The 24,992-nt window shown below is 37.6% G+C and overlaps 1 protein-coding gene across 1 annotated transcript; it reads left to right on the top strand.

The window, feature by feature from the left end:
- Window positions 1-36: 36 nt before the first annotated feature.
- On the top strand, window positions 37-19,704 carry LOC110056344 (DNA excision repair protein ERCC-6-like). The gene is made up of 22 exons (XM_089281760.1): window positions 37-209; window positions 1,600-1,778; window positions 2,486-2,718; window positions 3,069-3,194; window positions 3,667-3,773; window positions 4,529-4,572; window positions 5,172-5,300; window positions 5,580-5,672; window positions 6,400-6,593; window positions 7,431-7,539; window positions 8,447-8,565; window positions 8,973-9,189; window positions 9,722-9,835; window positions 10,924-10,972; window positions 11,087-11,132; window positions 12,100-12,243; window positions 13,223-13,371; window positions 13,785-13,885; window positions 14,390-14,647; window positions 15,212-15,330; window positions 15,605-15,772; window positions 17,498-19,704. Exons 1-22 carry the CDS (start codon window positions 125-127, stop codon window positions 17,628-17,630), a joined length of 2,916 nt encoding a protein of 971 aa, XP_089137886.1. The 5' UTR covers window positions 37-124; the 3' UTR covers window positions 17,631-19,704.
- The last annotated feature ends 5,288 nt before the right edge of the window (window positions 19,705-24,992 follow it).

Raw genomic sequence — 24,992 nt, 5'->3', positions numbered from 1 at the left:
TTGTGGCTAGATAACAACAGAGAGCCTGGGAACTAGAGGGAAAGTCACGTGAGAAGTCATATATAAGTTTTGGCGCCGCATTTGATTGTGTTTTCCTTCGAGAATCGTCGAGGATCGGTTCAAAATGGCCGAGTACAACGCTTTGTTAGACGGTACCAAAGAACTCTTGGAAGGTCTCACTATTGCTAAAGAGATAAGTCATCACTCAGGTCAGTCAGTCTACACAAACCAATTAACAGCTTTCTTGCACTGAAAGCGCCCATCCGACCCGTGTACCGAACCCAAAATTTAACCTTAAAGGAGCGCAGTCACGGTGTAATCATCCACTAACTATGGTTTAATTGCGCATATCGAAAAGTCTAGCCTCAATTTTTCAAATTCGTTGTTTGTGATCCGTGTTAATCTTCTCCATCCTTAGCCATCCTTTTTCCTTTACGGTTTATCGTTTTCTCTTTGGTGTTTTTCTATTAAACTATTAGTTTCAGGTTTCCTACCATTTAAAGGTGATTTTGTATGTGGCCAAAATAACTCAAAATAGCGTGACTGTGCTCCTTTAAGTGTCCGTTCGTTTCAATACAAATCGAAGTCGATTCCACACAAATCTAAAGTATTCGATACAAACTGAAGGCGAATCAACACAACCGCCTCTTACCTCGTTTGAACTAGAGGGAAGCAGTTTTGCTACACAATAAACTAGTGGTTCCAATAGTTGCTTTTCACTGTCACGCAACCAAAAAATAAATCGAAAACTATTCAGTGGATAAAGTCAAGAAATTTTAATATTATAGGAGACAGGTAAAGAAGACACTTCTCCCAGTTTTGGGTCTCTGTGTTTTTCCAAACTTCAGCTATTCGTCGAAACGTTTTGCGCAAATTTACAGAGCCCAGTTATGGAGCCGCCATGTTGGTGGAGCTCTGTGCTCCACCAACAATTTTCGTGGCTCTTTAGTTTTGGATTTTGGAATTTGATGACGTCACGTGAAAACGATCTATTAGTGGTTCCGTAAATGGCAACGTCGTACCCAGGGTCTCTTATGTCCCCTCCCTTCCGGAGTGAGAGAGGGTTGAAGATGAGAGACCCTGAAAATCAGAATCACTGAACATATTAACGAAGGTGAAAACACTTTAGTTGGAATATTTCCTCAAGTTTACTTTTGCAACGAAATGACTTCAGTTTGTAGCAAATCGACTTTAGGCGTAAACCTTTAAACAGTCCCTTCTGTGGGGGGAGTATGGATATTTTCTGGAACTGCACATTTTCAATGTTGGGAGAGAGATTCAAAAGCGAGAAAGATAATTGCAGTATAAAGAGGATCATGTAAAAAAAAACATGCCTGCTCACAGGTTGGTTTGTTCACTACTTACTGATTGAAGGAAAAATACCTGGGCCCGAGGGGGAGGGGGAGGTGGGTTGGGCACTGACTGCCACATGAAAAGATTGAGGATACTTGTCATCTCACTTAGGAGTGCAAATCATAGATTTTGGTCTCTGTCAGGTGCTCAGGGTGAAACACCACTATTTTTAGCTGTCCAGGTATTTTTTAGGGTAACATACTTGTAAAGTAACAACAGCAAAATGCCATCATGTCTGTTTTACAGTGACATCTTTAGCGAAGCCTGACAACCTTGAAGAGGAAAAGGTCAAGTACAACTGTTTGATTAAAGAAGGCAAAGAATTAGGAAGAAGAGGATGTCTTGAACAAGCCTTGGACTTATTTCAGAGAGCCTATGAGATATTTGAGTCTGAGAAGTTGCTGAGAAAAATTGAAAGAGTCAAGGTAAAGATAACATTTGCCATTCAGCTGTCTATGCTTTCTCATTGTGTGCACCTTGTATGTCCCATAAAAAGTTAAACTGTAGTTAACAGTCCTAATAAATAAAACATTGAGACGTCATGAGAAGGTACTACCCTCATTTGCTAATTTATAACCAGAAGTGCTAATTTATAACCAGAAGTCAAAACGTTAATTTTAACACTGTCAGGGAATTTCAAAAGCTAATCTTTGAAGCATTAAAAAGCTCTTTGTCCGCGCAAAGTGAGCCTTTGCAGGTTATTTTAAAATAAACTTTGTCCACAGTTCATACAGAGTTTAAAATATCTAGGTAGGTTTTGCACTGTACTTCCTTGAAGACACTGCAGAACAGGTTTTGTAAAAACTACCAGTGAATGGTAACATTGCTCAGCTTCTCGATTTGCTAGTCTCGTTGTTTTCTGTGGGTCATAAACATGTTGACTATATGTGGAGTGATAAATAAAAAGTTGCTTTGAAAGTAAAAAGTCTATACAAACAACTTCTCTCTGAAAGCACAAGTGAATGATGAAAAAACAAGACATGTGAAGATATGTCTCTGTCAATAACATGCTGTATAAGGGAGATATCATGCAGTAACTTCAATTCAATTGATGGACTTATCACAAAATTTTTCTTATGGTTAATTATGCTTAAGGTGGTAAATTTTCAAGTCCCTTCATAATTTTTGCCAGGAAGCTATAGAAATGTACCAGTCGGAAGAGGGACAGGCAGAAGAGGGAAATGGTGATGAAGAAGAAGATGGTGATGGTGATGATGACGGAATGTCTTACTGTGATGTTGGTGAAGGCTTTTCTCTGCCATCAGAGATTTACAAGTGCTTATATCAATACCAACTGGAGGGCATCCTTTGGTTTTGGAGTTTGTTTAATAAAGGAATGGGAGGCATCCTCGCTGATGACATGGGGTGAGAACAATACTATAGTGTGCACAGTGATGTGCTTATTAAACATTGTATAGGTGTACCAAATTAATGCTCTGCCATCAGTGATACCTGTCTGGTCACAGTGTCACAGGTGTCAAAGATTCAACTGAGAATTGAAAAATATTATGACTGGTTGGCTCAGGGTTAACAATAAGCTTCCAGGTCTGCTATTTTGGTTTCGTTACAAAAACATTGTAATCAAAAATCTTTTACTGACAGATCTTTTGGCTCCACAATCAACTTATGGTCACCTGACTGTTAAAGAGAGAAGGAAAAATTAACTGAAAATGAATAAAAGATATTAACGAAGTTTTGAAATGTTGTGTTTGTAGGCTAGGGAAGACTATTCAAGTCATATCATTCCTTGCCGGTATGTTTGATGCAAAGTTGATCAAGAGGGTCTTAATTATAATGCCAGTGTCAGTGATGCCAAACTGGGAACATGAATTCAACAAATGGTAGGAGTCAAGTTTCGATGATCATACTCAGTCCCATTGACCAGTACTCTAACTGACCCAGGGTGTAATAGACTCATCAATCAGTCTATAACTTATCATGCATTCAAAGGTGTATTAAAATGCACCGCAAGCTGTTCATGTTGCCCTCTTTCGGCGTGCAATGTCAGGCTCTGATAACTTCAGAAAGCTGTTCAAGATATTTTATCTTTTAATTATTTATTTATTTATTCTAAATATGTCAAAATAGAAGCATTATTGTTTCAATGTAAATAAACTCATCACCAAAATGGCTTATAGCAGTGGGTTAACAATGTGTAGAAACATTAGACTGTGTTGTGTTCATTGTCAAGCAAGATACTCTCCAAGCTAAATGAGTACCACAGCCAGGTGCTGGACTGCTATTATTTTTAGTCGCTTCAAACGATAGAAACCACTTTATAATGAAATAATGCGTAAGAATTGTCATTTTTAGGGCTCCCGGTATTCGTGTAAAATCTTTTCATGGAACGAACAAAAAGGAACGCTTCAGAAACCTAGAAAAAATTCAAAGACGATGGGGTGTTTGTTTGACGACCTATGGTAGGTTTATTGTCAGTCATGTTTTCTTTTTATAAATGAGGGGCTTAGCTAGTACTGGGGTGCCCATGACCCCCTCTTTTGTAAGCCTTTTTTAAGCAAACAACCAACAACAGGTGGCAAGAATGGCATGATAATCTGGTGAGTGCCCTCACTTTGACACAGTGTAACCCCCCCCCCCCCCCCCCCTTTGAAAAATCCTGGCTACACCCCTGTCTTGAATAGGTTTATGATGATCAGGTTAAAATAGGAACAACAAATATTGTCATGAATTCTGTCACATATCCAATGCAAGGGTTTCACCAGAGTTTGTCAATTGTATTGTTTCATTATCTTTTGACATGGCTATGAAAAGTTTAAGCATTTTGCATAGTTTCTTTGATTGTGAATGGCTACAGAACCCTATTTATACAATACCTGCAAGTTCTTGTACGTTGTCACCTATTTTGATAATGTTTGGTACTCAGTTATGTTAATATCAAGTTTAATTAGATTCCAGCAACCTCTACAGAGGTAAAATGTACAGCATGAGTCACTTCTGGAAATACTTGTTATTACAATTGAAGTTAGCTCAATTAGTTTTTGCCACAACTATGTCCACCAAAATCACCAAACTTATGAGCACTAAGCTGAAGCAAGCTGAAAATAAATCATTGTTGATATAGATACTCTTTCACAGCTCTTTATTGTGTTTACTTTAAAATTGTCGCAGAACACTTCTTCCAACTAGCAGTTCTCTTTGATGTTATATCTCATAGGTTTGATTTTAACAAGCCATGAAAAGTTGGCGGAAATAACATGGGTAAGTAACATATACAGTCATTCTAACATGGTTTATCTAAACTACATCAAAATAAAACAGATCTTATAAATTATTAATCTTTATTATTTTTGGCTTCTTGTGATGGAAAACTTTTGTTTGTAGCTCTATTGTCTGGATGTGTCAAACTCACTGGTTGTTTATAAAAAAGATCAGCATCAATGACATGTAGTAGAGTGGTTTTCAATTGAGTGTCGTAAAACCAAAACCTAACCAATTACTTACCAATTAGACTACTGAGCCAATCTCAAACCGTAGTAAAACCAAAACCAAAACCAAAACCAAAGTAATTGTCTAATTACTTTCGACACTCAATTGAAAACCGCTCTTAACATTCTGATTAGTCTATTTTCATCCAAGAGGCTTTGTTTGAGTATTCGCTTTGTCATTTATTAAATTTTTGCAAAACTTGCACTGTGAGTTTATATTTAAATATCCTGTATATCATTTGTTGAAATGAAAGGATCAGTCCTATATGTATTAAAACATTTGCACTGTGTGACGGATCTTTTAATCAAAATAGCCAGGATGAACTGTGCAATTTGTAAACACTTTTTTCCTGGATTGTTTTTTCATTGAAGGATTACATCATTTTGGACGAAGGTCACAAAATCAAAAACACAGCAACAAAGACCAGCAAAAACCTCCGAGCAATCCCTGCAAAATACCATTTTATTCTGACTGGAACACCAGTACAGAATAACCTAAGGGTAAGTCTTACTGTATCGCAATGGACAAAAATGTTGAACCACTCACTTCAAGGCCACACTTCTGCTTATTTCTTTTCATGTGTTTAAAAAGAGAAATTCACAGCCCCATTATGGAATAAAAAATTCTAGAAATATGCCCTTTTAAAAGCACTTTGACTGAATAACTTTAATATAAATAAACAAATCAGAAACTCTTCAATTGCTAGTACATGCCACTGTATTAGAATATGAGATATTTTGTTTAATGATAGATGACCTATTCTGACTAATTTTTGGCAGGAAATGTGGGCATTGTTTGACTTTGCTTGTGAAGGCAAGCTGTTAGGAACATCCCGCACGTTCAAGCAAGAGTATGAGAATCCGATTGTGAGGGTTAGTTCACAAAATTTCAAGAAAGTCATCCAGTCAATTTATTTCTCCTAGATCAAAAGATGTACTTAGAATATAGAGAGGAAAAACCAAGAAAAAGAATACATGTATAAGAGAAACGGATTCTTACAAGTAGTTTTAATTAGATGCACACACAATTTGCTGACTTGCTCCACAGTTTACCACAGGTCTTATTGTCTTTAGAAATAGAATTACATACTTGATACCTTCATGAAAATTTTACAGCACAGGCACGAAAAAGCAGGTAATGGCATATGACTGCATTTAACTATTTTGCAATGCTGTCAAATTATGTTTGGCACCTGCAGAGATCGGATGAGATCCATGAATGCTTCATTGTGTCAAGTGTTGCAAATTAAAGACTCGCTAGTCCTGTCACAGCATGAGATGCATCAGGGAATTGTTCATTAGGGATATTAACTACTTTTAATTACTTTTGTTTTCCCCTTGCCTGTAGTTTTAATCTGTCTTAAATGATCCTGATTCCAAAAAACTGTCCACAAAAATTCTGTTCTCGAGTCTCTTAAAATTTCTTCTATCTTCATAGAGAGGGAATGAAGATGCACATTGCCAAGCGGATAAAAACAGATGTAAACAAAAGATTAGTCTTCACTCTTGAACTTGGTAATTTCTCTTAATGTAATTCCATCTGTAATCTGAAGAACATTTGACATTTGTTCATCTTGTCCTTTCCATTTTCTGATTTCAGGCAAGAGAAAGGGATGCCAGTGCTTATGAAAAGCGCATTGGAAATGAGATGTCAGAAAGCTTACGCAAGCTAATTGAGCCACACTTTCTGCGTCGTACCAAAGCAATGGTACTAGAGAACAACGAAACAGAAACTGATGGAGTTGATGAATCAGTAGAATCAGAAAAAGAAAACAGACCAAATTATTCATCTAAGTATGACCCCTGTTGTCACACTTACTTATACCTAGTATTATTTATACCATAGCTCATTCATAGTACTCAGGCCTGGGTTGTTTGAAAGGAGTATGACACTATCCACTAGATAAATCACCATCCAGTGGATAGCGTGGTTTGTTTTGTTAACACTTATCCAGTGGATAATCACTTATCCGGTGGATAGCGTTATCCAGTCTTTGAAAAATTGGGACCTGCTCTGTGACTATCAAAAGCCAAATCCAAGCTCTGACCTCAACTCAAGAAAGACAATGTTTTATTATTTGCAGCAAGAAGTAAGCACCATTGTTTACTACAACTCACTGTACTTAATCCATGGTTAAATGTTTAAACAACCTGACACACCAGGAGATATTTTTAGGCCTGCTTTAAAGTAAATATACAACCTGAATCTACATGCAACATATTGGGGAAAAAAATATTGGACACATTAAAACATATTGGAAAAAAGAACTCTAAATACCCAGGAAAATCACCATTGAATTGACTGTATGTCATGTCATGTCTTTTACACTTTTAGCAAATCTCTAAATCAAGAGAGCAAAGCATTTTACCAATCATTTAGTTAACTTTACAGCCAGTCATCTTTCCCTTGAAATAACTGGACTATAAGAGCAATCCTAAAGAAGTCCATTATTATTTTATTACTGACAATGATTCATTGTGCGGGAAAGTAACAATCTTAATTAACCATCATTATGAGAAGTGGAAGCCTCGGCCTGCTACCTCCTATTTCATCTTACGCTGAAAGTCCAGTTTTGTTTAAAGAAGGAACAGTGGACCAATTATTAATTTTTAATATTTTGCATCTTTTAGAATGCCTGAGGATTTACCAAGAAAAAATGACTTTGTCATTTGGCTGAAAATGTCTGACAGCCAAATAAAAATCTACAGTGACTTTCTGGGTCTTGAACGAGTGAAAGAGGTATGTTGTAATAATAATGATAATGATAATGATAGTGATAGTGATAGTGATAGTGATAGTGATAGTGATAGTGATAGTGATAGTGATAGTGATAGTGATAGTGATAATGATAATGATAATAATTATTATAATAATATTATTTATTACAGGAGGCTCTCTCACCTACTGGTGATATACAGAGAGGTCCTTTCCTAAGTCTATCATTAGTCACAAAATTAGCGAGGGTTATGGGATTATATGTGAATGATTTTAGTAATGAAGGTCATTTAAAGTTTGCCATAATGTTAAAAATAGAAATCTACTCTCTGGATTTGCATGTATAGTTGTGATGACCATTATATCCTGTACATGAAAAACTACTTTTTCTTACATGTCAGCTCCAGGTGACCTTTATTAAAGTGAAAAATTTATGTTCAGAGAATAAAATTGGAATTGGTGTGTGTGTGTGAGTTTTATTCTTTATTTGCATCAGTTGATAGAATAGACCACTTTCAATATGTTAAAATTCAGCTTAATGGTAAGGCCTAGAGGACAGAAACAAAAGAAATGAATAAAAATGATCATTCAATTTCCTTTGTTTGTGTCCTCTAAGCCTCACTGCCAAGCTGAATTTTAATATATTGAAACTGGTCTATTGTCTGTCAGCTCTGAGCTGGCTATGATTGTAGGAGAGAGACATTCCCCTTACATAATGTTGCACTTAGCAATATTTTTATCAGGATCAGTACTTCTCTGCATGCATTTCAGGCCAATGGAGCAAATTATTGACCTTAACAATACATATCACAGACCTGTTTAGCAAACAAATGTCTCTATAGTCCATGTAAATGAGGACTATGATGCTAGTTAAAGAGAAAAAGATTAGAGGTCAGTAAAAAGGAATTTAAATGTTCCGACCTTATTGCAGATGTTAATGAGCACTCGATCTCCACTGGCCGAACTGAATGTGTTAAAGAAGATCTGTGATCACCCTCGTCTTCTTTCTACTCTTGCCTGTGAGCAGCTTGGCCTGGACGAAGAAGCCAGGTTTGTTGCACAATTTTGCAATTCACAGTAAGCAATTTGAAAGTTGTGATCCTTGTCTAACTCAAACATACAATCTCGTTCCACAAGCTTTACTAAACGAGCAACTCTGGGAAGTTTCGTAAAGGCTCGATTTTGCTTGGTAGTAAAACATCAGCGACACGATGGAGCAATGTGTCAGCTAGGCTAAAGCTAGTCTTATATTTCAGAACCTTCCAGGGTCGCTCGTTTCCCGACTGCTGGCCAAGGAAAGCGATGACTGGATATGACTTTGCCAAGGTCAATTTGAACAGTAATTACTTCCAGTAGTTTGAATTGGGTATAGGTCGATTATATGTTTTCATTCATGACGGTAAAGTTGTAATTTCTCAATAGTAATAATTCACATAATGAAAATTCTCATTTTCCAGGTTTGTTGAAATGGACAGCGAAGAAGATAGTGCTAGATCATTTGCCACTCAACCAAAGGGGTTGGGTCCTTCTGACAAAGTGCTCACTCAGGAGTCAGGAAAAATGGTCTTCTTAGTGTCACTGTTAGAGAACCTTAAGTCTGAGGGCCATAGGTGCCTAGTGTTTAGTCAGTCCCGGAAAATGCTGGACATTATTCAGAGGGTCATCACACATGTGGTAGGATAATTGTTATTTTTGTTTATGTGTACTTCATTTTAGTGCATTCAGCGATACATTAGCAGTGGTGTCTCTGGGAGGGGGTCTGATTTTTAAGAAATAAGTAAATTGAGGTCGAGAGAGAGAGTGTTTCATGAAATTTCCAAACTCTCAGAAGGGAGTTAAAAAATATGATGTGCAAGAAGTAATTTTGGCAATTTTCAAGGTGATATGAAATGCGATAAAACACTGTCTTGGGTTCTTGCTTGATATATTTTCTCAGTTGTACATCAAAAAACACTGATGCCAACGATCAAGAATTGGAAACACCTCGATCTATATCTAGAATAAATGTTCAGTCAGAAGTTACTTTTAGACAATCGAAGACAAGCTAAGACAATGATGGTTTGACAACTCTAACATCAGGCACTTGAGAGGAGAAATGCATTAATGGTACAGGTACATTGTCACTGAGAGACTATTTGATAAAAAAACTACTATTAAAAGATAGTTAAGTTTAATATTGATAAATATTGAATTCTTTTCATGTTAGGGTCACAAGATTCTTCGTATTGATGGCACCGTTATAACCACAGCTGAGCGACAGCATATCATCAACACATTCCAGAACGACTCATCCTACACGTGTTTCCTTCTTACCACACAAGTAAGTTGTTAAAATTCTATGCCAACATGCTCTAAAACCAATTAGTTCCCTGACTCTTTGCAAGGGTGTTAGTTTTACATTTGTTTTCTTGTCGTTAGCTTTTTTGCCATAGCATTTGAAAGAGTTTTGTTTGTTCAATGATGTCTGTCACCCAATCAGGTCCAAAACCCAATCAATGCATTTCCTTTTTACACGCTTCGAAAACTAATCCTGATGATTTATGAATCTAATGTTAGTATTGTGTTGGCCACTCATTTGGCTCTTCGGGGAGAAGTTTAATTTGTTTCAAGCCTGGTGAATCTCAGTGCAAGAAGCTGAACAAAAAGGCAATTTTTGTACAATGTTTCTCACCATTTTAGTTGTGGCACTGTAAAGTTGCAAAAAAAAGAACGTAGTTCACACATTCGAAACTGAAAGTTCCTAGCAATGTTTTCACGGCAGCAAGTGTTGCATGAAGTTGAATCAAAGTCGAGAATAAACTTTTTCTCATTTTGCATTGGCTAAGAGGTTATGCGCTAAGCGACATTTTCACGTCCACCAGTCTAACCACACCTTGAAGTTGGCATTCTTATCCTTAGTGTAGAAATGGACTCCTAAGCATTCCGGTTTTCTTAATACTGCTTTTAAATGACCGAAATACACATATACAAACGCACAAACGGTTAGCATAGTATGGAAACATGAAATCAAGAAAAAATACAGAATGTGTCAGCCACAGCCGGAGCTACATGTAGGAGCAGTCCCTCTTTTCATAGTCCGTACGTAGAGCGTGACGCGAAAAAAAAGCCTGGGAGAAGAAATGGGTGAGAAGTGCTAACTTTGATCCTGGCCAAAACTCCTTGGGACACTTGTCAAAATGCGAACTTGTGACGCATTATTTTGAAGTGGGAGGTCATTATTCAATTTTCCACGTCCCCCCTCCCCCAAAGCAATGTTGGAATAGCGGGTGTACTTTGGATGAATCAACATTGTGTTGGGGGTGGGGCGGGGAAGATGGACGGAAAGACCATAAATTTTATGTGTTGGCAAAAGTGCAAAGTGCCCCAAGACTTTTGACTAGGATTGTTGATTTGTGATTTCTTTTCTAGGTCGGCGGTGTTGGCATTACGCTCACCAAAGCTGATCGTGTGGTAATCTGTAAGTTGATACTGACCCTGATAGAAAAATCTTACGATGTCAGTTTCTCGTAAGCTGCATACTTTAAATTTACAATCTGTCTTTGGTCTTGATTTGGTTCTGATTTTTCCACAGTTGATCCTAGTTGGAATCCCGCCTCTGATGCACAAGCTGTGGACAGGTCAGATGATGTTCCCGCAGTAACAATAACCCACCAAATTGTACACTTTTCAGCAAATTCCTAAAGTAGTGACCCTTTAAAAATGGTGACCTCAACTTAACTTGACGTTTTGGAAAGTAATAGCGGGGAATAACCGATACAAAGGCCAAAACATTGATCTGCTCTGATGAAGTTTTTCCCAAACAAGCTTTACCATTTGTGGGATTTTTCTATTTAGAAAACAAACGTCACAAAGGTTTTAAAGAACCGACGCTTGGCAAATTTCCGAGCGCGAGATTCAAAACCGTCGTTAATGACCAGTTGATGGCAAAATCAACCCTTCTCAGGGTGGGTGAAGGATATAGTAGCCTTCATCAACGACAGATTTACCGGGGGACGGACGGGGACATTGTGTTACAAGGAGATATGGGTTCAGTCTGATAGAAGATTAATTTATCTGGCAGTTGAAAATTTTCGAACAAAGCCTAATTAAAAGGTTCTTCCAAACTTTTAGGGAGTAATAGATGTTTCTTTAGAAAGATCGAAAGATCTCAAACGAAGTATCTCCACTTCGGATGCGAACTAAATTTTGGATTTACCCGAAAGCCCGAGCGAAATTTTCAACGGCTCAACAATAGGTCCATTTTCTTAAAAATTCAAACCATAGCAATAGCCAAAGTTTGATATGCTAAACTTGTCCTTTCTTTGGTATTGAGGTCACAGCTCAATAAACCGAAAGGCTCGACCCATAGCACTACAAAAGAACGTATGTTTGAACAGTTCATTTTAGCTCCCAGTTGTGTTTTTACATTTGACATTCGTAGAAGGGTTTAATGTTCCATCTAATTAATCTGGCGTACATTTTAGTTTTCCGAAAGGCCTCTTGAAGTAGCGATAAGAAAAGGCTGCATGCTTAATTCCAAAACTTGCCAAAGGCTTTCCGCAAAACATAGCAAAGACACTAACCAACGTGTTGTTTTGTAAACAGGGTGTATCGTATTGGACAAAAGAAGACTGTTGTTATTTACCGCCTCATCACTTGTGGGACGCTTGAAGAAAAAATCTACCGCAAGCAGATCTTTAAGGAAGCGTTGATGAAGCAGACTACAGGGACGTCCAAAAATCCTTTTAGGTAACGCGTCAATTATCTTGGAGTGAGGGTGTTATGGAAGTCGACGGGGGTGGGGAGGAACCTATTTTTCTTGAACCCTGAGAAGAGGGTTAAGAAGATGAAGAGCTAATAATAATTCAGGGGAAAGCCATCCTCGTCAAAACTATGAAAGCCATTTTTTTAACAGACATTGAAAATATTTTTTTACAGTAGCAAACTGTTATGCAAAAAAACCCCAGATATTTGGGTACCTTGAAAAGCTAAGCCCAAATTTTGAAGTTCGTCGTTTGTAATCCGTGTTAATCCTCTCCATCCGAAACCATCCTTGTTCCTTTATGGTTTATTGCTATCTCTTTGGTGTTTTTCTATCTTAGTACACTACTGTTTTCAGGTTTCCCTCAATTCAAAGGTAATTTTGCACATGGCCAAAATATCGTGACTGAGCTCCTTTAAAACAGAAAGATAGCGACGTTCAGCAAGATCGAGATCGACAACTTAAGCACCACAAATTTATCATTAAAAGTTGAACGTATAGAGGGGACACTCAATCGCATTTACAATTTTAATACATTTAGTTCATATTCTGGGGAAATTCAGAGACGAAAGAGAGGAGAAACTGTAAATTTTACTAGTTCCATGTGATCCCTTTAAATTTAATTGTAAACTCTTTTGACATGTATTTAAGTATACTTACTGCAAATTGTGTCTTGAGCAATTAAGTGTTACGGAAATTATTTTCCCATGCATTCAAAATCAGAGAAGTACTCGGAAAAGAAAGGTAATCGAGTTTCTCTGCCTCCCGTGAACACCAATTTCCTTTCTCAATTTGTTTTTGAAAGTATTTGGCTATTTTCTGCACTTATGTTACTTTAATTATCTGACTTCCAGCTTGTGTATATTTCACCTATGTATTGTTTAAAAAAATACGATGATGCACCACCTTTAAACCCAAATTCTAAAGCTGCAGAAGGTAAAAGGATGATTTGTGACTATTTTGCAGATATTTCTCACGTCAAGAACTCCGTGATCTGTTCACACTGGATGATCCTTATACATCCAAAACTCAAATGCAACTGGAGGAGATGCACTCATGTCACAGAAAAACAGACGGGGAACTTGATAGACACATCAAGTTTATGAAGACATTGAGTAAGTTGCTAAAATGTGGACGACTTTGTGACAATATTGCAAAAAGAAATCTTGGGTAAAGAGTGCTTCAAGAAAATATCAACATCAAATAATATACTACACCGGATCGTTTAACACGTGCTTACCCTCCGATGGGTTGTCGCGTGTGCGTGTCCTTTTTAAGAGACTGTGTATATACGGTTATGGCATCTCACAGCATTTTCTGGCTTTTAAGACCTTTAACTCTAAACGAGACCGATCACACCTCACGAGAAATTCTACTCTTCATGATCATGACTGTGCTCAAAGGCAGCATTTGCAGATCAATAAGTGGATCTAGTTATCTCTGTGTTAATTAAACTGTAGCATGTCTTGCATATCTTTGCAACCATAGAACGTAGCCAGGTTTTGTCTGCTTACCCGTTTTATTGCAGACATATTTGGAATTAGCGACCACAATCTAATGTACAGCCAAGAAGCTGTGGAGGCACCCGAGGGTTCTGCGGCGACTGATCACGCTGCTATTGAAGCTAGAGTAAGTATTTAGCCTAATATTATGAGTGACATCTGCAGTTTCTCTTATTTAATTGCATATTTTATCATCATCAGTATATGTTTTCTTTCAAAGATTCTTTCCAGAGAGAGTCGATGTACTTGTTCCCCAATTTTCCTTTTGGGGCTAATACTCAGATGGAAATTCCTGCTGGTAATTTTCTGGTACTTGAAATTTTCTTTTAATTCTCTATTTACCAAATTGTCCTTCACCCTAAGCCATCATAATTCCAATTAACGAACACTTCGGCCTTCTATGCAACTGCTTGCGTATTCTTCTTGGATTACTGAAGGCTGTATATAACATTTGCAGACTGCAGACCACGTTTAGGCCTAAATAGCGCTCTGGTTAGCGTGAATAACGCTCCGGTCAGCCTGTTTACGGTTAGCTCTCGGTTTTGGAAATGGGTAAATGATATGGTAAATGGTAAATGTTCCTGATTGCGGAACTGATTCACGATGTTTGTGTTTGTTTGCTTCTTGTCAGGTTCTTCGAGCTCAGAATTTAGTAGCAGCTGAAGCGGCACAATCAGGACCAGGCCAACCCGGTGGGATATATCCCCCAGGGGGGATCCTCACAAGTCATGAAGGAATGGCGTTACCCAAGGGTTTACTTCATTCAATGCCTTTAAGCGAGAGCAACATGAATGCTCGGCAGAAAATTCAAGCAAAAATCGACAGCGAAAGGTTCATTAAGCCGACACCAAAGGATACAACCAGGTTCCAGCCTAAGCAGGTTGTTAAGGTGTGTTTCAAGCTGTACTTACCTTGCCTGTCACTTGCTGGTTTAAACTGTCTTGTGTACTATAGACCGGTTTTCATTTGAGTGTCAAAAAGCAACGGTTTTGCATCAACTGCGCTTCACAATTGGGTTAAAAAACTCGCGCCAATTTTTTATCCAATCAGAAGTAAAACTAAAACCAATCGTGATTTACTCGTTGCGCGTTTTCCTGCGCTTTACTTAAGCTAAATGCCATTCCTTCGAGTTTTGATTGGTCCACTGTATTGTCTTTGTGACTGGGTGGAATAATTGGTTTGGTTTTCGTTTTACGATACTCAGTTGAAAACCATGCTAAATATAACTTGTATTCCTCTTATTAGGATAAGGAAGCTATGCCATCAAATCTGTAATCGATGAACGCAATTGAGGAAGATCAAGACGAATAAAATGATTTTTCTGGAATGAAAAAATAAGAACCAAATATGGATTAAAATGTGCATAGATATCCCTTGAAAACTTGTACCTTGCAAGTTGTTGTTGTTTTTTTACACTAATCATGGTTCATTTATCTTAATTTTCTTTGGAAAGGCTCCATCACCAACTACACTAGTAGAGTTTATAGCGATTGATGAAGAACACGAAGGAGAGGAACTAGTGAAAGACTTTGCTTCTTTTCACATCAGAAACGAAAGTCCTTCACCTGAAATGTAAGCTCTGCAGATGCTTCTCATTCGTTTCGTTCATGAATTTTAAATAAAATGACTGTCTGGACGTTTGTTCGGGCCAGAATAACTTGAGCGTAATGAAGACCGTGTTAAAGGGGTCGCCGTGAGGCGGGGTTAAGTTTTGAAAATATAAGTAATCATCTGTGCATTGAGTTTTTCCACTGACATTAATTTAAGTTCAGGTCACTTACGCTGCATGTTTTGCTTTTGTTTAATTTTTATTATCTAATTGCAGTTTTTTTTAATCTTATGACAGCGACTTGAAGACGACAAACAGTGGAGGAGACGAGGTTGAAGCTGAGGTGTCTGTACGTCAGTGTCCCATGGGGGTACATGTCTCCGATCTCGTTCTGATACAAAAATGCGCATGCGTAACAAGCAAAGAGGAACATGAACAGTACGAGGCGTGTCTAAACAGCGCAAGGTAACAAACACGCTGAGTTCTGAATGATATCTTAATTATTTCTGCGTATGATTTTGATATAACCAACATAACATGTTTTCATTCTACAAATTGGCATAATGACCGTATATAGTCAGGGCGTCCTTAGTCTCAAATACCTGCAGTTTAATAAAAATGAAATCAAACTATCAAATAATATTATGGAAAAAATAAAACTGAAACGCGTACTTTAAAAAATTACACCATCCTGAAGCATTTTTTTCTATGGCGTTGATGGGCCACCATATTCATGGATAAATGAATCAGTTAAGATAAGATAAGATAAGATAACTTTATTTATACCGATTTTTCCATCAGTCAACAAAGTTACTGGACTATCTACCTATCTGCCTACTTACAATAAAAAAAAACTGCTTTTCATGGAGGCCGTGTCTAAAACTTTACTTAAAACTAAGATATTACTTTAAACTGTGGCGACTTAATTTAGATTTGAAATCGGTCAGTGAAGTTGCTTGTCTTAGGTCTACAGGTAAGTTGTTCCACAATTGAGCTCCGCTGTACGAAAACCTGGCTTAAGATAATCAGTTCGAGGTTGTGGAAGAACTAATTTGTTTTCGGTATTCCTTAAACGATAGGCATTTACGTTGTCAAGATATACGAATCTTGATCTCAGACAATCAGGTGTCATACCATTCAATTTTTTATACATTTGGACACACTTCCTTTCCAATCTTTGATAGTAGAGTCTTCGCCACCCTAGTGCCCAGAACAAATCATCCAAATTACTCCCATAGCTCGCCGACATTAGGGTGCGAGCTGCGCGATTTTGAAGCCTTTGCAGTTTTTCAGAAAGGCCCTTGTTACAGTTACCCCACACTACATTGCAATAATCAAAATGTGGTTGAACAAGCCTATTATAAACTTTAATTAAAACACTAAATGGAGTGAGATGCCGAATTCGTTTCATTGCACCAATGGCACAAGCTACCTTAGAGATATTTTCAATATGACACTCCCAGTTTGTATTTTGATCGACATAAACTCCAAGGAATTTAGCGGAGGTAACTTGTTCAACTGCGTTCTCGTTTATAGTAAGAGAGGAACTTTCCATAAATTGCGATAACTTCTGCCTTGATGGAATTGTCATATTTAGGGTAAGCATGTTAGCAGACAGCCATTCGCACACATTGCTCAGATCGTGATTAAGGCGATTGTTTATTTGCTCAATATCAGTACTAGCAAGCGTCAGGCTGGTATCATCCGCGTACATTCTGCATGGGTTCCGAATGTCAGACAATGTAAATTAATCTTTCAAAATGACGTCGATTACCTCGTCCATGTTGGCTGATTATCACGCTGTCTTCCTCGCAGTTTTAAAGGATAACTGTTGGTAGTAGATATCACCATACTGATCGTCAGAGCTGTTGTGGTTTAACTTCTTTTTATTATAATTTTTGTGCAATGGTTGATTGCACGTTTCAAATAGGGTTTCTACGGAAGCTTCCAATTTGTAGCCTGCGTCGCAGGCTGTCTAAACCGGGGATTTTGCTGCAACACAGGCCACTGAGTTGTCGATTCCGAGTTGTGCCTTCCGATTCTGGTTTCCACTGCTCATTACAACGAATCAGTAATGTAAGACAAACGTGAAAATGGCCGTGTGAAAACCAGGAGAAGGCACGAGGAAGGAAGAGGAAGAGGAAGAGCTTGTGGGATCAGGCTGATGTGGTATTCTTTTTTAATTTGCAGGCAGCAAGAACTTGATGGCGAGATAGAAGACGCTCTAATGGGGTACATGGACGCGTTAGAACTGATGGATAGCGAACTTGAGCTCCATTTGAAGATTCTTAAGCTAGGGAAGAAAATGAATTTGCATCCATAGTTGATCTTTGCGGACGAGAGTACAGGAAAATCACCAAAGATAGTTCATGAGTGTAATTACAGAAGTGAATTTATACCAAGTCTTCTGATATCTTCACCTTATATGTTTCAAGCAGCTTAAAAGTGCCTTAGGGTTCAGTGAATCTTTAAAATCTTGAAAGATGTGCTTTAGTAAATTCTGGATTGTAAGTCAAATGATAATCGCACAACTAAGTTTTGGACTTTAAAGTTCAACCCAACTTAAAAGAGATCAGGTACCTTTAATAGTAACAGATTTTACAAGCTGAAAGACGACAAGGAGTCGGGTTTAAGGTCAAAGGCGCGCTAAAAAACTGGGTTCAGTTGAAATTTCGCAGTAAAACGTTAATTTGGTACGAATTCGTTGGCATTGTGCAAAAACAAATACAGAGTTTGAGGAAAATGTATAGAGTTTTGTCAGACGCATTTTCAAAGCAGGTTGTTTTACTTGATAAAGATCGCGAAATGCTTACAATTATAGGAAAAGGAAAGAATTCCTATTAAGGTTATTGTAAACTAAGAAATGTTGAAATCCTATCGAGCCACATAAAAAAATTAAACCTGCGAACAGGCTCCCGGTGAGCCCGAACGAAGCGAGGGAGCTCCCCTGTCCCGCCCCGATTGCTTCGCTCATTCTTCTATTTCGCGCTCGCCGAATTTTTTTTTCCGTCTTCACCGGGAGCCTGTTCGCGGGCTAAAAATAATTTAAAACAGCACAATGTCCGCGAATCAGGCCAGGCAGAATCGAAAGATCGCTAGGTGCCGCGCAGATGATTTTATGTGTTTATATGTTTGCCGACGGAAAAAAGCGAAGGAACAAAAGTAAATTTTTAAAGCAATCACACTGTTCAACTCCGATCTGAGCGTTGGAAGAATTGCTTTCACAATGGATGGGGGTTGAATTAGTGATTTTTTTCACCCTGGAAATATAGTTAAATCGCGAGGAGTAGATTCCTGCAACGAAGTGTTATTACTACATGAGCTACTTACTAGCAACTTGAATAAATACGTTGAGACACTTGTACTTGTGATCTCTCCTGATTTCTATCACTTGCGCGGCTTTGGAAGAGTGCAACAGTACTTGAATGATATGGCGGCGTGCCCGCCAGTTTGCCAAAGTTGAACTCAGAGGACTAAAGTAAATTTGTTATTCTCTTTTTTTTCAAAAGGTCCTTGACTAACATCAAACAACCATCATGTAGATAGAATACTTACCGAGCTTTCTTTGGAACAGCAGAATCCTGAGCAGAACGTAAAAACATAGGAAAAGTAACTACCACTCCAACCAGCCTATCTGATTCGGCCAATATGTTGACTGTCGTACGGATTGTGTTAAAGTAAACCAATCAACACTTAAAATATTGCCGATATGTTTAATTTTGACTCCAAAATGACAGCACAAAGCACAAAGACAACACTTAACTTCATTATTACAGTACACCTTTGTTTGCCAACAAATTTTCATTTATTAGTCACCTTGTGCGGCTAACAAAAGATTTATTAATTTACACTCGCCACATGGCCTATGTGGTCGCCATCAAACACGGTCCGGCCAATGAATTCCAGAATGCACTGTAAAAAATTCAATTTTTTCCCAGCCAGGAAACTACGTTTCAGAACTTTTACCCAGCAAGTTTCGTGTGGAGGAAAATTCCCAGTAAGGGTATCACTGTCTTAGTTAAATTCCCAGCCAGCTGAATTTAAGACCGAGGAGTGGATAATTTGAGGAGCGGCTCCGTTGATTACTCCTGACATTGAAATACAGCTGAACTCTACTTTCTCACGGGAAACGGAAGATAGCAAGTGGCTGAAAAAGTATATTCAAGGGAAAATGATTTGAATTCGACATAGCTGGAATTCTGTCTAGATAACCCGGCGTGTTCAAGATAGCGCGGCTATACTGCTCTCACAAACAACGTCCTCTATTGTAGACGCCAGCCACCTCTTGCCAAAAACGCGGCGGCGCTTATTCAAAGAGTGTCATTCCAAGTGAAAATATAAACCGATGGAGGCTGCATAAATCTATTTTGATTAAAACAATGACATTTTCAACAAAATTTGTTTTGTTTTGTTTTGTTTTGTTTTGCACCAGAAATGTCTTTACCAAGTTGCTGCAAAAGCAGCTCATTCCCTGACAAAGGCGCGAGCCTTCGAATCTACAGTGCATGCCAAAAGGTCGAAAAATATAACAAGCGCCGTAGTACTTTCTAGAGTAGTTAAAGTGACTAATTATGCCAAATTGAATAGTTTTGAATTAAAAGTGTTTTTGCGGGAGGGAACTGAGGCCAAATAGGATAGGATTCCGGAGCGAGTGGTTTGGGTTCCTACCCGGATGGTCAGGTTTTTTTACTGTGCTCTAAATTAAGATGTGAAAGCACGGTGGCCTCATGGTTAGTGCGCTCGTCCCCGGATCGAGCGGTCCGGGCTCGAGCCCTGGCCGGGGACATTGTGTTGTGTTCTTAATCAACACACGTTATTCTCACAGTGCCTTTCTCTACCCAGCTGCGCACGTATAAATGGTACCGGTGAATTTCTCTACTGGGTTTTAGCCCTGAGATGGACTAGCATCTCATTCAGGGAGAGGTAGAAATACTCCTAGTCGCTTATGGCTACTTATGGAAACCGGGAAAAACTCCAGCTGTATGGACCTCTTAGATTAACTCTACTGGAGGCAAGGTTTTTTCCCTTAGTGGACATCAGACGACATTCAGTGTAAATTTCACGAAAGATTTTATTACATTACTTTATTTAACAGATCCAGTACATGTGACTCTTTTTCATAAATGCAGTTTGGATACGTGACCACGTTTGCCTTGGTAGTTTTGATTTGAAGTAAATAAGTTTTCAGCATTTAATGGTCCAATTTTGTTACCTGGTTCACAGTCCAATTTAGGTGAGATTGATCCCTGGACAATTATTTCTTATACAATTAACAAAAATTGATTTCACTGGGGTGTGTCTTGGAGGTGTTTGGGAATGTGGTCAAACACTGTCTTGAGTGTTTGATATATCTTCCCAATCGAAACTAAAATTAGGGAGAAAACGGAGAGACAAAATCGTAAAAATCTACACTAATTAAAATCAGATATCCAAACACCGCCATGGTCATGATTTCCTTTGTCTAAAATGGATGAATTATTAATGAGATCGAGAATAGAAATCGAAACTTTTTAGGCCCAGTGCTTTTTAGCGCCTTTTGAGATATAATCTTTTCAACATATATGATTCGCAATCTTCTATCGCGTTCTGCTGACGTTTGGTCGGAGCAATCGATTTTAATTGATGCAACATGTTTGGAATATACAAATCGGGTTTCATATTGTGTTTTCATTACACACTAGCTCAGGGTTAAAATTCACAAATTTATATCTAACAATCATTTCAAGAGCGGGCCTTGAATATGAGATAGTAGATAGTCAGTGATTGAAAACTGCCCCAAAGAATAAAAAATGAAAACGCCTTCAAAAAATCACGCTCACGCTTAGCATGTTTGCAGAGCATGGTGTTATTACTTACATCCTATGACGGCCCAACCAATGAAATCTCTTGAATTGTATTATCCAATAATCCAGAAAGTCAGATCAGTTAAGATTTTCTCATCGTAGGTAAAAATATCAATGTCATTAATCTTTAACTGGCTTATTGTTCCTGTTTATATGGATGTTTTTCTAAGCTTAAAGAAATATTTGGCATTCGAAAATGCAAGGGTGCAGTTTTTGATAATTTTCTCAGGTTCGTGCCTTTGGTGGTCTTGTTTTTGTTCAATTATTGCGTGTCCTGATTTACATGTTGGGTAATATATAGATCTAGCCGAGCCAAAACAAAAGTAGTGAAAAGCATTTGTATACAAGAAATATTTATACTTATTATATAAACACCAGTGAAATACCAGGTGAGCTGTCGCGCGTATACATGATATCTTCACACGTGAAAATAACATGTTATTTTACACGTAAAAATAACATGTTATTCCCACAGGTGGAAAGATTACCATTGCTATGGTTACATAATCCCTCAAAAAGTACTTAGATGTGTTGCTGGATGATCCAAACATCATCGGTTCTTCCTCTTCCTTCCTTCCTGCCGTTCATAAGTACTTTGTCAGTCGCTAGCATCTTATAAAACTGATTTGCATACATTTTGTCATTAATCCTAATAGCCCTTTTCACGGTTACCTTTGCTCATTTGCATTACAATAAAATCTAGCATGTATGTGAGGCAAATTCGAGCTTTTTTGTATGTAGTCTTAGCCCTAAATTGCCTCGCATCCACGTTGGATTACATTGTAAAGCAAATGAGAAAAATTGACCGCGAAAAGGGCTATTGCTATTAAAAAGAAAGCACATTCGACGTACACCTCAGATCCGTTCAGATTCTCAGCGATCCATATTGGTTTCCAAAGCTGTTCTTATTTTTGCGGCGTGCCTCGTGCTCTTCGCTGCAGTCCATTTGAGCAGTACAATGCTGGTACAGAGAAGTGTTCGGAAGGGCAGGCGCCAAACCAAAGTAAGAACATAAATCATATCTAGTGTACATTTTGTTAAACACAAGGATACAAACGACCACCGCAATCTGTTTTGAAGAAAACTATATGCCAGTCTATGCGTTCTTTTGGAAGCGAAATATCAGTCCTGGGCGTGGAGAACAGTGGGAGAAATATGCATAAACGAAAAAAAATTTTTGAGACACATTGTTGTGTCATCAAGAAATGCACTTTACTTTCTCAGTGCCTCTTTCGCCCAACTTGGTAGCATTGACGCAGCACATGTAATTATCCACATCGATCAGTTTCAATGGAACAGGTTTTTAAAGCAAGCATTTTATTCCAGCGAAAGAGGGAGACTCATGGTCGTGTCCTCAAGGAATGCACTTTAATTATGTCAGTGCCTCTTTCGCGCAACTTGGAAGCGTTGACGTGGCACATATAATATCCACATCGATCAGTTAAACTGGAACAGGTTTTTAAAGCAAGCATCTAATTCCAGCGAAAGCGGGCAGAATTGCTGATTTTATTTACAATGTCGTGAGCAACGATTAATTATGTATGAAGTGTTTTTTCTTACGGGACTTGATTTGGCCATGGCAATCATATAGTGAGGGTTTTGTTTTTCCAAACTAGCGTTTTTCTCTTTGCAATGACAGTTTCGAACTTTCCCTTACAAATGTTACATTTTCAAATCATTTTAAAAATCTCTCTTTTACGAACTTCAACCTCAACTTCAACTTAATTTATTGTGCACTAGTTAGTATTATAAATGTAGAAAGAAAAATATATATTTTTTAAAATATGGTTAGCGGATGACTAAAAAGGTATGAGCGTTGTAACCAGAGTAGCTATTGGCTTGAGAGCTGGTTACCACCATATTAAGCTAAATGCGGTAGAACAATTAAAAGAACATCACAAAAAATACGTAACTGAAAAAACATTACTGAAAATACATTACTGAAAATACAGTACTGAAAATAAACTACTGAAATACATCACTAAAAATACATTACTGAAAAAGCATTACTGAAAACACATTACTGAAAATACAGTACTGAAAACACCTTCCTAAAACACATTATAATTACTGAAAATACATTACCTAAATTATATATTACTCAAAATACATTACTGAAAATACATCACTGGGAGTACATTACTGAAAATATATTACTGAAAATACATTACCGAAAACACATTACTGAAAATACATTACTGAAAATGCATTACTGAAAATACTGAAAACACCTTCCTGAAACACATTACCTAAAAAACATTACTTAAAATACATGTTACTCAAAATACATTACTGAAAATATATTACTCAAAATACATTACTGAAAATACTTTACTGAAAATACATTACTGAAAATACATTGCTGAAAATATATTACTGAAAATAAACTACTGAAAATACATCACTAACAATACATTAATGAAAATACACTATTGAAAATACATTACTGAAAATACATTACTGAAAACACATTGCTGAAAATACATTACTGTAAATAAATGACTGTAAATACATTACTGAAAATACATTGCTGAAAATATATTACTGAAAATAAACTACTGAAATACATCATTAAAAATACATTACGGAAAATACATTACTGAAAGTATAGTACTGAAAACACCTTTCTAAATCACATTACCAAAAATACATTACTTAAAATACATATTACGGAAAATACATTACAGAAAACATATCACTGGGAATACATTACTGAAAATATGTTACTGAAAATACATATTTTTCATTAGTTTCCCAATGAAATGACGTTGAGATTAGTAGAAGGAATATGTGGGAAAAAAGGCTCTTTACTTAAGTTTGGAAATGCAGGGATAAAAAATAATATAATATGAACATTTTCATAATATCTGAATAATCAGTCATACATTTTGGGTGTCATCTTTATTTCTAACCCTTCGATGTTTCTTCCTCTTTACCCTCGTATACTTCAGTAAACGATCAACTTACTTACTTACTTAGTCCATGTTTGATAAATTTCAGTGGTCAGTTACGCAGAAATCCATACAGAAATTGATTAGTGTGATCTGTTATAAATTGTTCTTCCTATGATTACTAGCCACCCCCCCCCCAAAAGAAACTTCTTAGATCAAAACAACCTGTCTGAAGACATTCAATGAACTTTTTTTTTTATAAAAGATGAGCTTTAACATGAGGATAAGGTTTTGTTTGTTGCTTAGAAACGAGCTTTCTTTTTCTTTTAAGGGCTGCTATCACAAAGGAAAACTATTCCCGGTGGGTGAACTGCGTCCTTAGCGAGGATTGCACCATGTACTGTGTTTGCAATGGGTACGGGCCCCAGACCGTACTTTCCCACGTGTCCGCCTGTCCGGGCACCTAGCTGTAAAGCTGGCGAAGAGTTGTACCATTATTACGAGAAGAATGAATATGGATACTCGTGCGAAAGGACTGCTTGTCGCAAACTTAATTAGCAGTGAAAAGAAACAAGATTTAATGACTGGTATATAGAGGGAAATAAAAAACTTTAACAAACCCGAGAATCTACCTTTTTGGGCAAAACGAAGTTGAGGAATGCATTCATTCTTAATTTTGACTGAACTCTGTTTGTCCGAGGGGCCTGTGGTAGATGGCGACCCGAACGATTTCACTGCAATTTGAAATCGGTTAATTTAGAGGAAGTCCCACTCTGAAATGCCTTAGCTAAAAACTTAAAGGTTGTTGTTTTTAAAAGAGAGGAATAATTCATTTACTTGCTGTAGGAATTAAAATACTCCAAAGGTGCTTTGTTACAGACAAGAAACTGTTGTGTTGTCTATGGGCAAGAATGGTGTACATTTTACTGGTCCAGGGAGGGGGGGGGGGGG

This window comes from Orbicella faveolata, unplaced genomic scaffold (assembly GCF_042242905.1).
Source record: "Orbicella faveolata isolate gen_17 unplaced genomic scaffold, um_ofav_v1 contig_5, whole genome shotgun sequence".
Classification (NCBI taxonomy): domain Eukaryota; kingdom Metazoa; phylum Cnidaria; class Anthozoa; order Scleractinia; family Merulinidae; genus Orbicella; species Orbicella faveolata.
The sequence above is the reverse complement of the archived record's forward strand: the minus strand, read 5'-3'. Positions and strand labels throughout refer to the sequence as shown.

Excerpts from the sequence above, each read along its gene's own strand:
- LOC110056344 (XM_089281760.1), top strand. The coding sequence starts at position 125 with ATGGCCGAGTACAACGCTTTGTTAGACGGTACCAAAGAACTCTTGGAA. Across the intron at positions 9,190-9,721 it reads AGAGGGTCATCACACATGTG|GGTCACAAGATTCTTCGTAT; the intron begins GTAGGATAATTG and ends TTTTCATGTTAG. Across the intron at positions 9,836-10,923 it reads GTTTCCTTCTTACCACACAA|GTCGGCGGTGTTGGCATTAC; the intron begins GTAAGTTGTTAA and ends TTTCTTTTCTAG.